Here is a 15,001-nt window from a genome sequence, read left to right on the forward strand (position 1 = left end):
CACAAAAACTTGTGTATAATCAGGTGTACCGTACAATCGGGTTGACCCGCACCTAGTGTTATTTATACTATTCAGCTCAGAATATGGGTTCGGGTCAGGATGTTGATCAGAGTTTAAGTGTGGGTGCAACCCGATTGTATGGTACACCCAGTTATATTTGAGACCACCTCTTTTTAAAATACAATGTCCTCGAAAATAACATAAATTCGCAGAGTTGTATTCATTATCATAAACTAATTAATGTCATCCTTGTAATTTATGAATATTTTTATTACTTTTATTAATTAATTGATCAATTTGATTTGTTAACTGAGCAGAGGGCTTTAATTTGATTTTTTTGAGCCTAATTATCTCAAGTTAATTTAGGTTAGTGTCAATTAGTTCCCTCAATCCGTAATTGTTGGAATCGGGCTAATTAGTGACGAAGCTATCATGGCGATAGTAAGGAATAAATTGGTAGACAAATTATTACTTGTATTTCTTGTGTAATTTATCTAAATCGATTTCTTTATCTTAATGTTATTGAAACATTAAATTTAGGTTTGGCAATTATGAGTAGTGACTAGTGTGACTTTATTTGAAACCTAGTCCATTTTATAATTTATCTTTGCGTCTATAATCAGAGTAGTGACCAGCGTGAATTTATTTGAAACCGAATCCTGTTTTATTATCTTATTTGTTATTTCAGTTGATTTATTGTTTTCTTAGTTAATTATCAATCTATCTAATTGAAGGCGTGAAGGCTACCTCAAACTCGATCATTAGAAAATTAAATGTATTAATCTATTCTCTGTAATTCGATCTGTTTATTGTTATACTTACTTAATTTTTAATAGAATTACAAGAATTATTTGATTGTAGACGATAACCACCAATTACCATGTATGTTACGTAAACTAACCGAGATATATGAATAATTACATTATAAAATAGAGGGGGGAGGGGGGGGGGGGGGGGGGGGGGGGGGGGGGGGGGGGGGGGGCATTGCTTAGCACGAAGTAATGAATATATGGAAAGATGAATTAATCAATTTAAAACAAATGAAATATACTTACTACATAACACAAGAGACCCGTATGTTGGGAGAAAAGAAATGAAAATAGAAAAATTACATATAGAGTCGCGCATCAAATTTCTGCTATACTTATATAATACTAATTCTTACATATGTTCGTACAATGCGAACTGACTCACATATTTTAGTAAAGCATACTATTACACTAATCTACGTAGTACAAACGTCGACAAAAAAAATATATCCTATAAGAATTGCATAATAGTTATTATATAAGTCGATGTTGAAATATTGTTTGTTACAAATAAAAAATTATCAAGATAAATATATTAATTAAATTATTTAAAAAAAAAATCAAGGCCAACTATTCCGATAGGCTAGCCCGAAATTCAAAATTTTAGAGTTAGGATTAAAAATTTATAACTCGAAATTTTTGTAAATCTGAATATCCCGCAATTCGATAAAACTAGTCCAAAACTCGACGAGTTAGCCCGATTTACATTCTTACTTGTAATAACTTTAATTGATCGTTTTGGTAAGTAAAATCATGAATTAATTTCATATTGCAATTTTAATGTGCATGATTTTTGAAGTGTGACGAATTAAATCATCACATTTTCACTTTTTGCAATTCCATTTGTCTAATTTTTTTTTGGTCATCAGAGTGCTGAATTGGAGCTTACGTGGATTAGTAAAGGCGACGTCGTTTTTATGAGGTTTAAATGACGTTTCGTACAATTTTAATTAAAAATTTCCTCAAATTATAAAGAAACTGTATCATGTGTCTGCAACTTAATTTTCAATATTCAACAATTTTATTGCAAACAACGTCGTAACACGAATATTACGTGGCGAACTAATTCACATAAACTCTAACTCAATAATTCGACGACCGAATAAAATTTAGGGGGAAAAAATTATAAAAATTAAATATGTAGTGATTTAATTCGCCACACTTTGAAAATCACATTTAAATTACAATTTCAAATTAATTTATGATTTTATTTGCCAAAACTCATTAATAATTCTTTCATTTTGCATTGATAGGAGAATATTCTTTGTTACGTTGAAAAGAGAATCACTAAAATGGCAAAGCATTAATTTCACGAATTGACTTATAACGACCTTTTTTACATTTATAAAAGTTTTCGTCGTGTGCTTTTGGATCTTTATACCTATATACTTACAACCATCAATTTTTTTATTGATCTTTTTTTTCTTGCTTAAAGTTTTTCTCAATGAGTTTTCATTAGCTAGGTTTTAACGAAACCTGATTCTTCGCTTACGTTTTGAACTCGCAAGGGTTCCATAGGATTCTGCAAGTTCCTTCCGTCTTCTTTTCCTTTTTTTGGTTCGTCAATAAAACTCCAATTTAATACCATCAATTTTAACGTAAACAATTTTTACCTAAAAAATGGAAACAATTTTTTATATTAATTAACTAAAAGAACTATTGATTCAAAATAGAGCGTGCAGTAAATAAACCATTTGATTCAAAATCTTATATCTGATAAAAACTATATTCGTTCAAAATTTATATCCAATAAATAAAATATTTTTAATTTTCAGTGCCAATAAACACAATTGGCAATCAGAGATAAACACCCCAAACTTCATACCTCTAGTGTTTGTTTTCTTTTTTCCTCCTTAAAAGAGTATTAATAATGAATCTTCATTTTTCGTCTTGGTGATTCGAACTTCCAATCAATAAGATTGAAGGGGAAGCATCTTGCCAACTGAGCTGCACTCTTTGTTGTCAACTTCGTACCTCTAGCGTTTGAGAACAAGTGAATTAACACCCTTATTCTCATTGTTGTTTTATGACGTCGGAAAATGATCTTGGGATAAAATAAAGATTATTTTGTACTCAGTGTTTTTTGTTTGAATCTGTATTAATTGGATATTGAATTATCATTATCTATTTATTGCGATAAAATTTACACCGAGTTCATTTATTGGAATAAAATAGTCCATGAAGTATGAATTATAAAATTAAGGGTAAATATCATGAAAATCCCTGAAGTATACTAACTTCATCAAAAATATCCCGAAACTTTCAAAATTTTCTATAAACCCTCAAACTATCAGGTTTTTATCAAATATATCCCGCATCTATTTTTCGGTCACCAGAAACGTGATGTGGTTCACCGGATGCCACACTGTAATTTATATTCTATTTTTTAAATGCAATGCAAAAACGATGTCATTTCGTACTATATCATTTTAAAAAAATCACTCTAGAATTTAAAATTCATTTCTATCGTGTTTGAAATTCACGCTAATAACCTAGAATTAGGAATAAACACGATAGAAAAATAACTTCTATAATATTAGCATAAATTTTAAACACGATAGAAGTGAATTTTAAATTTCATAGTGGATTTTTTAAAAATGATATGGTACGAAACGAAGTCATTTTTGTCATGTTATTTTATAAAAAATAGAATATAAATTACATTGTGGTATCCGAGGAGCCACATCACGTTTCTGGTGACCGGAAAATATATGCGAGAATATTTGATAAAAATCTGATAGTTTGATGAGGGTGGGTTTAGATAACATTTCTAAAATTTTAGGGTATTTTTGATAAAACGGGTATAATTCAGAAGTTTTCATGATATTTACCTTAAAATTAAAGGAGATTAAATGCTGGTCCAAATTTATTTTTTCCTTGAGATTACGAGATTACTAGACCAAGTCATCAAAATCAAATGGCCAAAGTTAGTCAATCAACTGAAATGCTCTCATCTCTCTCTCTCTAGATATATATTCGACCCACTCCTAAAAGAAAATAGCTTTGACAGTATCCCATCTTTAATTCACTATTCTACATTCTTTTACGTAAATGGTAAAATAATAATGTTATGAATTAATCTTTGAATCTCATACCCATCTAAATCAGTCAAGCAAATTTTCACCAATAATACAAATCCACCTCTTCACATTGGAGAGAGTGGACATCACAAAAGAGGAAGAAAGGTAGGTATGGGCATCACTCATGCATGGGCCTATAGGATTTCTTGAAGGCATGTTCATTGTCAGGATCTCCAATAAATACCATGTTATATAATTAATTAATACATAGAGGTGAAGCAACAGATATATTTTTGGGATCTAATTCTTTTTCTTTTGGTAGAAAGGTAAAGCAACAAATATATTTTTTGATATAGCGATGAAATCAAATAGAATTTTTATATAAATCTAACATTTAATGTATTCAAGTAGAATTTTTGGGCTTTAGTTAACTAATTAATAGATCGACTATTAGACTAATTAATTGAAGCAAAGGGTGATATATGCGGTATCTTTTTTTTCTTTTCTTTTTTCTTTTGAGAGGAAACATGGTATTTCTTCTTAGAGGTGGTCTTGGGTGTACAATTGGGTTGCACCCGCATCTAGACCTTGATCTGCACCCTAATCCAAACCTGCATCCTGATCCGAACTGTGTAAATGACACTATTCGGTTATACAAATGACACTGACTGTAATTGACATTATTCTGTTATACAAATGACATTGTGTATAAATAACACTATAACATTGTAAATAACATTGCGTTTAATTGACACTATTCAGAAATATAAATGACATTTCATGTAATTGACACTATACGATTATAAATGACACTATAATATTTGATATGACACTATAACGTTTTAAAATATTACAGTATCATTTATATAATTGAATAGTGTCTATTATAGGCAGTGTCATTTGTATAGCTGAATAGTGTAATTTACACGATTTGGATCAGGATGCGGGTTCGGATCAAGATGCGAATCAGGATTTGGGTGCAGGTCAATCCGATTGTACTCAAGTTTTTGTGTTCTTCTTATTAATAAACGAATATATTTCTTTTGTCAAGGTGCTGAAAAAAGAAACAAAAAGAAAAACTCCATAATAGAGAAAATACGTACTAATTTCCTATTCCCAAAACTAGAAATATTTTGAGCACCGTAGAATTGAAACTTGAAAATTGTTGATTTGCAGGATTATTTGATAGACAACAAGTATTCGTACTCATGTTGTATTTATTATCTCAATATATGAATAAATTACAAATCCCCTGTCTGTTTCTTCCACTTGGTATCATTAAATCTCGTAATAATTAAGATAGCAACTTTTCCAAATGAAATCGCCCCTTGAACGGAATAGATTGGCTCGATCGTCGCAGAGGTGCAATTTTAGAGCATCCACTTTAGTGCTATTCATAGGAGATATCATATGTGTGTCAACTCATTTACTACCTCATTTTTCAATTATCCTATATTTTTTCTACTGTAACTACCTCATTTTTAACTATTCATGGACCCCACTATCATTATTATTACTTTTACCATTATATATATGGCAAATAGCGCCAAAATCCCTATAGTTTCCCCGAATTCGCATTTTTCACTTGACCTTTAAATTTCTTGTTAAAATCCTTGAATTTAATTTCGATTCTCGTTTTTCCCTTAATGACGTTTTCCGGTAACTAATTGCACTGACGTGACACCTATGTGGCAAGCTTGTGCTGATTCATTAAATTAGGACCAAAACGTCGTCATTTTATACACAAACTGTCCATTCTTACTCCTTCTTTGTCATTGCCGTCAGAATCGCAGCTTCCGACCGAGGTTCTTCATTGAAATCGGCGCAGTCGGTGTATAAAACCCTAGGTAAATTGAATGATGAAGGCGGTGGAGCAGAAGGTGTGACAGGGCGGGGGCAATTCTGGTAGAAGAAACTATTAGCGGGGGCATTATAGGCAACGTAATTCTCAAGAGAGACGGTGAGCTTAGGCGAATTGGAGGAGAGGGTCGGTGGGGCAGCGGTGGTGGAGGAAGAGGAGCTGCGAGTGAGGGGGTAGTAGAACGTGTGGGGTAGAGAGAGAGGGAAAGGGCAATTCAGGTAGTGAGAAAAGAGAATCGAAGGAGGGAGGCGGTGTTAGGGTTGAAAGGGCAGGGGACGAAGGTAGCAGCGGCGATGGAGGTTGGAGAACCCCAAATGCGCGTTCTACATCCTTCCTCGCAGCTTCTTGCATTTTCTTGAACTTCCTTCTTTTTGGATCTTGAGGATGTTGGAAGCTCTTGACAAAAGTTGCCCACTCAGGATATATATCGTCTGTTAGGTAGTATCCATGGTCATATTGCGTGCCATTTACGGTGAATGGGATGGAAGGCGCTTGCCCTTGTAGAACGTCGTTGAATAGTGGAGACTGATTAAGCACGTTTATATCATTGTTGGACCCTGCAACTCCAAAAAAAGCATGCAAGATCCACAAATCTTGAGATGCAGCCGCCTCAAGCATAATTGTTGGGACTCCATGATCGCCACGGGTGAATTGGCCTTTTCATGCTACTGGATAATTTTTCCATGTCCAGTGCATACAATCAAAACTCCCGAGCATTCCAGGAAAGTCATGCCTCTGCTCGTGCATTTCCATCAAGCGCTGACAGTCATCAACGGTTGGCCGCCTCAAGTAGTGTGCACCGAAAACCTCAATAACACCTCGACAGAAGTGGCGCAAGCACTCGTACCATGTTGTTTCAGAAACCTGCAAGTACTCATCGTAGTGATCAGCTGGGCCACCATATGCCAACTGTCTAATCGCATTTGTGTATTTTTGTAGTGGCATGAAACCTTTCTTCCCTAGCGGGGGATACCAACTCGGGGGACATTCGTATGGCTGAAAACTCCTGAGGTGGACGCCCTTGGGATGAAAATTGAAATGAAGGGGCTGATTGACTCATGAGATTGTTAGGATATATTTGAGGATTAGGCATGTTTGGCCACGAGAAATTTGAAAAATTAGAACGAACATCTAAATTTTGAGAATGATTATCAAAATTTTGAGAAAGGAAACTTGAATTTTGAGAAGCAGAATTTGATCCATAAGGATCAAACCAATTTGAAAATCCACTCATGATGTTCTTGAAATTTTTTGAGAAGCAAAAAAATTGAGAAATAAGTACAAGAGTTGTGTAGGAAATGGCTGAAATTGTTGTGCTATTTATAGGAAAAAATTTGACTGTTAAAAATTTGGCCGTTATTCTTTCGACGTTATAATCAAAAAACTTGATTGTTGGAAAAATTTGCCCGCTTTTTGTAGATTCAAGTAGCAGATTTTTCGAAAAGCTCTTCAAAAAAATTATCTGACAAAAAAGTTCACTATTTATCAAATTATTTTTTTTAATTATTTGGAGCATCCAATATTTATCTATTATTAAAAGGAAGAAAAAAAATTGAAAAAGATGAAAACAAGAATAAAGAAAAAGCATGGAAACTGTTTTGGGCCTGTGTGATTCACTGGCCAGCCGCACAGTGGGCACGCGTTCCAGCTGTGCGCGCTGGGGGGTGTTCTTTCTACTCGCGCGTCGCCCAAAGCAGTGTGGAGCTCACCGCGTCAGCCAAGAACCGATTCCCACTCCTGCTACCCATTTCCTTTCTAGCACTTCATTTATTGATCTCCACTATGGTTCTTACTTTGCCACATAGATTTGGGAACCCCCATAGTGGGTGGCGTGGCCTAAGGAATCACAACAACCAGTTACGTTTACTGGAGCAGCTAGATCTTGGCATAATGCTTCATCAACCTCACTCCTTCATATCCTGAACACAAGATTCATCGTAGGATTCGGTCGAAACAACCAATATTCCACTTACTACGACGAATATAGTTATGATATTCTCAATTATTGTCGCCGTGTTTGAATTTCAAAATTAATTTGAGTTGGTATATTAATTTTCAGTTATATATGAGTTCTTAATTATATATAGTCATCTTGACGAGAGTTAGATAATTTATTACTTACAAGGTGACGAAACTTACAAAATAACGCATGTATTTAAGTCCTATGCTATCATAAATGAATTGTTGAAAACTTACAATCATAGTGATGATGACTGAAAATTCTATAACTAGAAAGGAGAAATAGTAAATTCGTTTTGGTTAGGTACATATCACATTTACGTGTTTAATTTTAATTTTACCCATGCATCATGATCATCGCCTTCTCAAAATAGGAAACTGCAAAGGATAGTGGGAGAAAGTGCAAAAACTTTTCAAAGACCCATGAAAATGAAAGCAATTTTGAATATTAATTCAAGATTTTTCTGCATAAAGATCTAGGTCACATACCTCTTTTACATTAATGGTGCATTTACTTTGATGTAAAATGAGAAAAAATATATACTTTTTCATTATTTTTGATATGTTTATTATAATAAAATATTTTCTTCAGGCAAGGTGTAATATTTTCTCGGGCAACTCCTCTTCACTCATTTTCTCTTTAATGTTGATTAATATATATTATCATTGGGTAGTGATGTGAAAATATTTTTCAATATTTTTTCATCGTTTTATCTATAACAGTATATAATAAAAAATGAAAAAAAATAATATTTTTTCATCTTTTGTTGTTCATCATTTTTCAATTTAAATTTACAATCAAGTAAATGCATCCTAAAAAAATCTTCCAAAAAGGCTGGAAGCCATGCCATTATTTGAAAAATAGCATAATAGCCTATTCCAGCTAGGGATGGCAACGGGCCGGATCTGGACCGGGTCTGGCCAATACCAGATCCAGATCCGTTTTCAAATACCAGATCCAGATCCAGATCCGTGGATCTGGAAATTTTGGATCCAAATCCAGATCCGTCAGATCCGCGGGTCCATGGGTCCAAATCCATGGATCTACTATTTTTATATTAAATTAAAAAAATATCACAAAATCAACAACATTTAATTTCCACCATGAAAAATATAACACAAAATACTTTTATCTAATTACTTTTAGTTTTTATTCTTTTGAATATAATTTATTTATTATTTTTAATTTAGTTAATATTATTAGTAAACTAAATATAAAATATAAAAAATATATATAAAATAAAACGGATCCACGGGTTGGATCTGGGCCGGATCCGGATCTAAAATTTCAAGATCCAGATCCAGATCCGTTTTCAAAACTAAGATCCAGATCCAGATCCAGATTCGTCGAGTCCAAAAAATTGAGATCCAGATCCTTAAAAACGGATCTGGATCCACGGATCTGGATCGGGTCCAAGATCCACTGCCATCCCTAATTCCAGCGCACCATGGGAGAAAAAAAAAACTAATTTTCCAAAGCCGCGGATCAATTTTTCATAACAACTCTTTTTTTTTGAGAAGCATCAAAAACTTTCTTTTAGAAGCTAACATATATAATTACAATTTCTTTTTAGACCTTGTTGTTGCTTGCAAATTGAAGTTTTTACTGTTCGGATTGCATTAATTAAAAAATAGATTGCTTTGTTTCATTGAGAACAAATGAAATAGCATTAATTAAAAGATGATAAAAATCGATTGCATGTGCTTATAGTTATTCAACAAATTCATTATGCGCATGTGTGTTATCAATATATCTAGAGGAAATTTCCGACCAAAATGGCACATAAATAAAAAAATTGATCGATAACTTAAGAATTTCTTACTATAAAGTATAAACGTTTAATTTCGACCCACTGGTAGATGCATCATGCATGTATAATAAGTGTACATTAGTTCATATATAAAACTTGCTTGTATAATAAAGGATTTACAAAATATATATCATCAAGAATAATTTAATTTAATTTATTAGTTATTACCCGGGACAATTCTTTGTAGACTAATTGGGACTTATCAAGATATAAAAGGAGTAGAATTTCACGAGAAACTCTAGTCAATTATTGTCATATTCTTTCTTAAAGAAGAAAGAAAATTGTTTAAATAATTATTGTGATTTATATTTAAACTTTTTTTACTAGCAGTGCATTGCACACAATTCATAAATTTCACATTAATAAATTGTTAGAGTTAAATAATTGTAATAAATATCACAATATCTAGTAATTAATATTAAAAAAAAAAAACCGAAAAATTATTCCTTTTTATGGTTATTATAAAACTGAAGGCTTGTTGGAGTTGTCAAAACTGAGATCCAAATCCGTCGGGTCCAAAAAATTGAGATCCAGATCCATAAAAACGGAGATCCAGATCCATAAAAACGGATCTGAATCCACGGATCTGGACCGAATCCAAGATCCACTGCCGTCCCTAAGTTGGACACTCCTTCTTTCAAAATACCAATCTCCCAAGGCTGGTTATTCTGTCTGCATTATCACCAAAAAAAAAAAAATTGATCATAAATTTACACCAAGCACCACATTAATTAATTTAAAGTTTGTGAAAAATTATACTACAAAATAGTTTAGAGAATTCTGCATATTGATGTTACACCGAAGTGTACGCCTAACTAATTTTTGGAGAAAACTTGAATATGGATTTTTAGGTTTTTAAAAGGGATATTTGTCGTAAAATACACGAATTTTCAATAAATTTTGGTTTTTCTCATAACCTTTAAAATTTGAAAAAAAATACACAATCTTTCGATTTTTTCTGATTTTTCCCATGAGCATAAAACACTCTCAAATAGAAATTGATTTTTGGACTTTTGACTTAGATTTTTTGATACCTAAACGTGTACGTCGGCTTTATTATGACACCTTTATTATTCCCTACGCTTATGTATCAAAAAATATAAGTCAAAAGTCCTAAAATCAACTTCTATTTTAGAGTGTTTTATGCCCGTGGGAAAAATCAGAAAAAATCGAAAAGTTGTGTATTTTTTTTTTCAAATTTTAAAGATTATGGGAAAAATCAGAATTTGTTGAAAGTTCGTGTATTTTACGACAAATATCCCTTTTTAAAATACTCAATTTTTGCAATTTTTAGATTATTTTATTTTATTTTACAAGTATTAGTTAAAATCCTTTATGCATTGGCTAATCATATGGGCCGGTGCTAATTATATCGATTGCTTCAAATTATATATTGACTCCGTCATATCTTTAAAAATTAGTACGCCCGCTCGTGCGATGCACGACTAATATTAAAAGTGAGTGATATTTTAAATAAATAAATATACATATTAAATGTAAGTAAATATAATTGATATTGTGTATAAATATAAAAATCATCAAATATCAAAAGCAAGTAAATGATAATGAGTATCATTATGTATCATATAAAAGATTTACTCCTATAAATTTATACAAATCTAAATATCACCTTTAAAAATGTACTTTTAAGCTAAAGAGTTCTAAAATGAACAAATTATAAGTTTAATCTTTTTAGTCGCATAAATATTAAAAATGATGTCTAATAAAAATACTATAAAAATAAAATTAAATTAATAAAGAAAAGGGAATGAAATAGGGAAAAGATATAACCGTGAAATTCAAAAGAATGGATTTAGGAGAGAGAAGATGATAGATGAGAGAGGAGAGAGGAGAGAGAAAAAGAAATAAATTTATGACTTTAAATGATAATAACTTATTTATTTTAAATTTATTTTTTGTATTTTTTACATCAAATTAAAGATCTTTTCGTTATCTTTAGTTTAACATCCATATTGAATATATTTTTATGAATTAAAATTGATGATTTTTAAAAAAGAAGCAAAATTGAAAAAGAAAGATGAAGAAAGAGAAAATTTGGTGGGAAAAAGTTTACGTTAAACTGGTGTTTTATATATTATATAGATAACAGGGCTTTAGAGTTTAAATGGGCCTTTTGAAAGCCCAATTACCACACACGCAAAATAGAAAAATTAAAACAGAACAAAAAAGAGAAAGGCAAAAAATGAAGACGACGAGGCTGTATAAGCCCTAACAGATCGACTAGAAGTTCAGCCATGGCGTCCGATCCTATGGAATTAGTAACAAATCCTCCGTCGCCGTAAGCTCCAAAATTATTTTTGCTCTGAATTTTCACTTCCGGCTAATATCTGATGAAATCGATTGCAGGCCCAAAACCGTGTACAAGGATCCAGATGATGGCCGCCAGCGCTTCTTGCTTGAGCTCGAATTTGTCCAGTGCCTTGCTAATCCGACCTATATACATTGTAAGTAATTCCTTCGCTCTTGCCCTATTTAATAGGAACTAATTAGGTTACTTGTGAAGCAATCTCTTTTGGTGTTGAAAGGTTGCAGAAATGATCTGTTCCCTATGAAATCCGATGGCTGTAACAAAAATATAAACGAGTGATGGTTGATTTAGGGTAGTGTGAGCTGTAATGGCGGTAATTTGACTTGATGGATTCAGGTTGAAGAAAATAAGTCATTTCTTAAGTTTGAAGATCTGATGGTAGGAAAGGTCTCAGAGGTGGACTTTCTGTATAAAAATTCTATATTGTAACCAAATATTAACAGGGGGGATTGATTGTGGTAAGTTTGAAAGGTCGTTGATTGAAAGCTAGAATTGTGATAATTTGATGGCTTTAGGTTGATTTTGGTTGGACATCGGACTTTGGTGGTAGAATTTAATACTCCGTCCGTCCCCTAAAAACATGCATAATTTTCCATTTTGGTACGTCCCTAAAAAGCATTCACTTTCTATTTTTGGACACTTCTCCACTCACAAGAAAGTGGTACTCCATTCCACTCACAACACACTTACTTAACATTTCTTAAAAACGCGTGCTACCAAAAGTACCACATGGTATTTCTAATATGTTTGTCTACGTTTATGTGCACTAGTGTACATTATAACTTGCTGCTGAGTGGAGAGATTAGATAACTGGGAGAATTTGATCTGTTGAGGACAATACTATAAATACTTCAAATCAGAATAATACTTCCTCCGTCCCTGAAATAAGTTCCTCTTTTCCCATTTTGGGACGTCCCCCAAATAAGTTCCTCTTTCTTTCTTTCTATTTTTGGACAACTACCCCACCACTAATAATATTTTATTTATTCTTACTTTTTACTTTTTCACCACTCCCAATACTAATTATAACACATTTTCACTTTTTCACCACTCCCAATACTAATTATAACATATTTTTTTTCACTATCAATACACTTTACCATTTTCCTTAAAATTCGTGCCGTCCCCAAAGAGGAACTTATTTTAGGGACGGAGGGAGTAATAATTATCCTCCATCACTAGAAAATTCATTTCTGCAACAAGTTGTGAATAGTAAAAATTGGGGGGCAATCCTTGTGAAGAATTTCACCTCTCATTTACTCTATTCTGTTTGTTGTGTCATTGTCTGTAAACAGTTGGTTGTCGAATGGCACCGATGAAGATTGAAGACTGGCTTTTGGGACAATAAATTCTTTAGTGATGGGGTTAACGTAATTATCGATGTAATTTACTTTCACAAAACTGTTCCCACCTATCTCTTACTATTTCTAGTCAAATTGTTAGTTGTTTCACTATCTTCACACTTTCTTGCTTTGAGTTTATAATGTCTTCCAACTAATAGAATGTTGCTGCAGTTGTTTAAACATTTTTAGAGAGAATAACTGACTGATTAATCTAATTGGTAGTTGCTCTTTAGCAGATAATGATTCTTGGAATCTAGGTATGATGGCTGCTAGTGAAATAGACTTTCTATTTATTATTCTACTTGTTGGAGGCTTATTCTCTAAAGCAGTTGGATGAATGATGAACTCAGCAGTTTGGTAAAAGCTGGATACTGTTATTTTATATTGCATCATAATACCTTTTGAGTTTGCCTTTAGTTCCTTGTGTTGTGTACTTTCTCTTGTTTTAATATATAATTAATGTTGTCTGCGATTATCAATTCTACATAATTAATGTTGCATCATAAAAGCTGGATTCTATTTTGAATTTTGAAAAAAAAAAATGAAAAGGTCTAACTAATCATAATTCGAAAAAGTATAATTTGAGAAAATAAAATTAGAAAGTAATAATCTCAGCCGTACAAGATTAGATTTTAATGGTTAAGATCTATCCTTATATTATAGTGTAAGGGGAGTTTTTTGTATAGCCCTTCCCTATATATAGCCCTTCTCTGCTTATGATAATTACTCCATCGGTTTCACTTCAATAATCCATATTTACTTATTTGGACGTTTCATTTCAATAGGCTGCTTCATTTGGATGTCCATTTGAAAATAATTGTTGTTGCTGTAATTAAAAAAAAAAAAAAACTATTGTCCAAATAAAGGATCTTGCATGTAGTTATTCAACAAATTCATTGTACACATGTTTGTTGGGGTATGAATCTAGAGGAAACTTCCAACCAAAATACAAAATTCGATCAACCTCTTGAGAATTTTTTAACAATTCTTATAAAATCTTGGTTTAATTCTAATTGGATCCACCCTAGTCGACAACATGAGACACTCACCTAATTATCACTTTTGTTATATTAATTTTATTGAGAACAACCCTCATTTTCATTAATAGGGAGTAATTAGTAACCAAAATAGCAACTTTGCCAAATCTGATCACCTCTTGCACGGAGTAGTTTGGCCCGATCATCGCAAAGGTGTAGATTCAAAGCTTCTTTAACAAGTACGTGCATGTAGCAGTCAAATGAAATCACGTCGTTAATGTAAGGGCAACAACCAGTTACGTTTACTGGAGCAGCTACGTCTTGGCACAACGCTTCATGAACCTCACTCCTACATTCTGCTGTAATATCCTTAATACAAGTTGCATCGTAGGATTCCGTCGAAATAACCAATATTCCACTTACTACAACCAAAATACTTACCACATTCTTCAATTTGGAACTCATGTTTAATTTTACTACTTTAATTTGTTTCCACCTATATATATATATATATATATATATATATATATGACTTCTTAATTACAGTCATTTGACCAAAGATGACATTTAACGGACGAAACTTACATTTACGTTTCATGTAATTAAATGAATTGAAGTGTTGAATAATATACTCTCTCCTTTCTTCAATAACCTAATTAATGTTCCGTTTCAAATTTTGAGAGTATATCACATTCTTTTCATTTCATCATTTTAGGAATTATGCATCTATCATAATAATTAATAATGTTACAAATGTAAATTTTCTTATTTTATTGGTACGTGTAATTTTTAAGTTGTGGACACTTAATAAGAAACGGAGCTAGTAGAAATTATGAAAATAAAAGTGATGGTGGCGACATAAATACATCATTCGCTACATGACTTCTCCCTT

The 15,001-nt window shown here is 32.3% G+C and overlaps 3 protein-coding genes across 5 annotated transcripts in view; 1 reads left to right on the forward strand and 2 right to left on the reverse strand.

The window, feature by feature from the left end:
- The window catches only part of LOC131004105 (pectin acetylesterase 8-like), a 121,234-nt gene that overhangs the window by 45,884 nt on the left and 60,349 nt on the right, over positions 1–15,001 (reverse strand). The gene's annotated exons all lie outside the window — the stretch shown is intronic.
- On the reverse strand, positions 5,796–6,635 carry LOC131004131 (uncharacterized). Its single transcript, XM_057930742.1, has 2 exons — positions 6,389–6,635; positions 5,796–6,247 (listed from the first exon to the last, which is right to left on the reverse strand). Exons 1-2 carry the CDS (start codon positions 6,633–6,635, stop codon positions 5,796–5,798), a joined length of 699 nt encoding a protein of 232 aa, XP_057786725.1.
- LOC131004108 (mediator of RNA polymerase II transcription subunit 31-like) lies at positions 11,594–13,604 on the forward strand. 3 transcript variants are annotated; one of them, XM_057930717.1, is made up of 3 exons: positions 11,594–11,759; positions 11,828–11,925; positions 13,366–13,604. In XM_057930717.1, exons 1-3 carry the CDS (start codon positions 11,716–11,718, stop codon positions 13,467–13,469), a joined length of 246 nt encoding a protein of 81 aa, XP_057786700.1. In that variant the 5' UTR covers positions 11,594–11,715; the 3' UTR covers positions 13,470–13,604. The 3 variants fall into 3 exon arrangements, 2 of the variants coding, with proteins under 2 accessions (XP_057786700.1, XP_057786701.1); XM_057930718.1 differs by having other exon boundaries at positions 11,595–11,759; positions 13,369–13,604; XR_009094907.1 differs by lacking the exon at positions 13,366–13,604 and adding an exon at positions 13,085–13,347 and having other exon boundaries at positions 11,601–11,759.

This window comes from Salvia miltiorrhiza, unplaced genomic scaffold (genome assembly GCF_028751815.1).
Source record: "Salvia miltiorrhiza cultivar Shanhuang (shh) unplaced genomic scaffold, IMPLAD_Smil_shh original_scaffold_326, whole genome shotgun sequence".
In the NCBI taxonomy this organism is placed as follows: Eukaryota; Viridiplantae; Streptophyta; class Magnoliopsida; order Lamiales; family Lamiaceae; genus Salvia; species Salvia miltiorrhiza.

Coding starts and splice junctions, on each gene's coding strand:
- LOC131004131 (XM_057930742.1), bottom strand. CDS start 6,635: ATGCCACTACAAAAATACACAAATGCGATTAGACAGTTGGCATATGGT. Junction 6,248..6,388: donor AATGCTCGGGAGTTTTGATT/GTATGCACTGGA, acceptor TTGGAGTTGCAG/GGTCCAACAATGATATAAAC.
- LOC131004108 (XM_057930717.1), top strand. CDS start 11,716: ATGGCGTCCGATCCTATGGAATTAGTAACAAATCCTCCGTCGCC. Junction 11,760..11,827: donor GTAACAAATCCTCCGTCGCC/GTAAGCTCCAAA, acceptor AATCGATTGCAG/GCCCAAAACCGTGTACAAGG. Junction 11,926..13,365: donor TAATCCGACCTATATACATT/GTAAGTAATTCC, acceptor GTTGCTCTTTAG/CAGATAATGATTCTTGGAAT.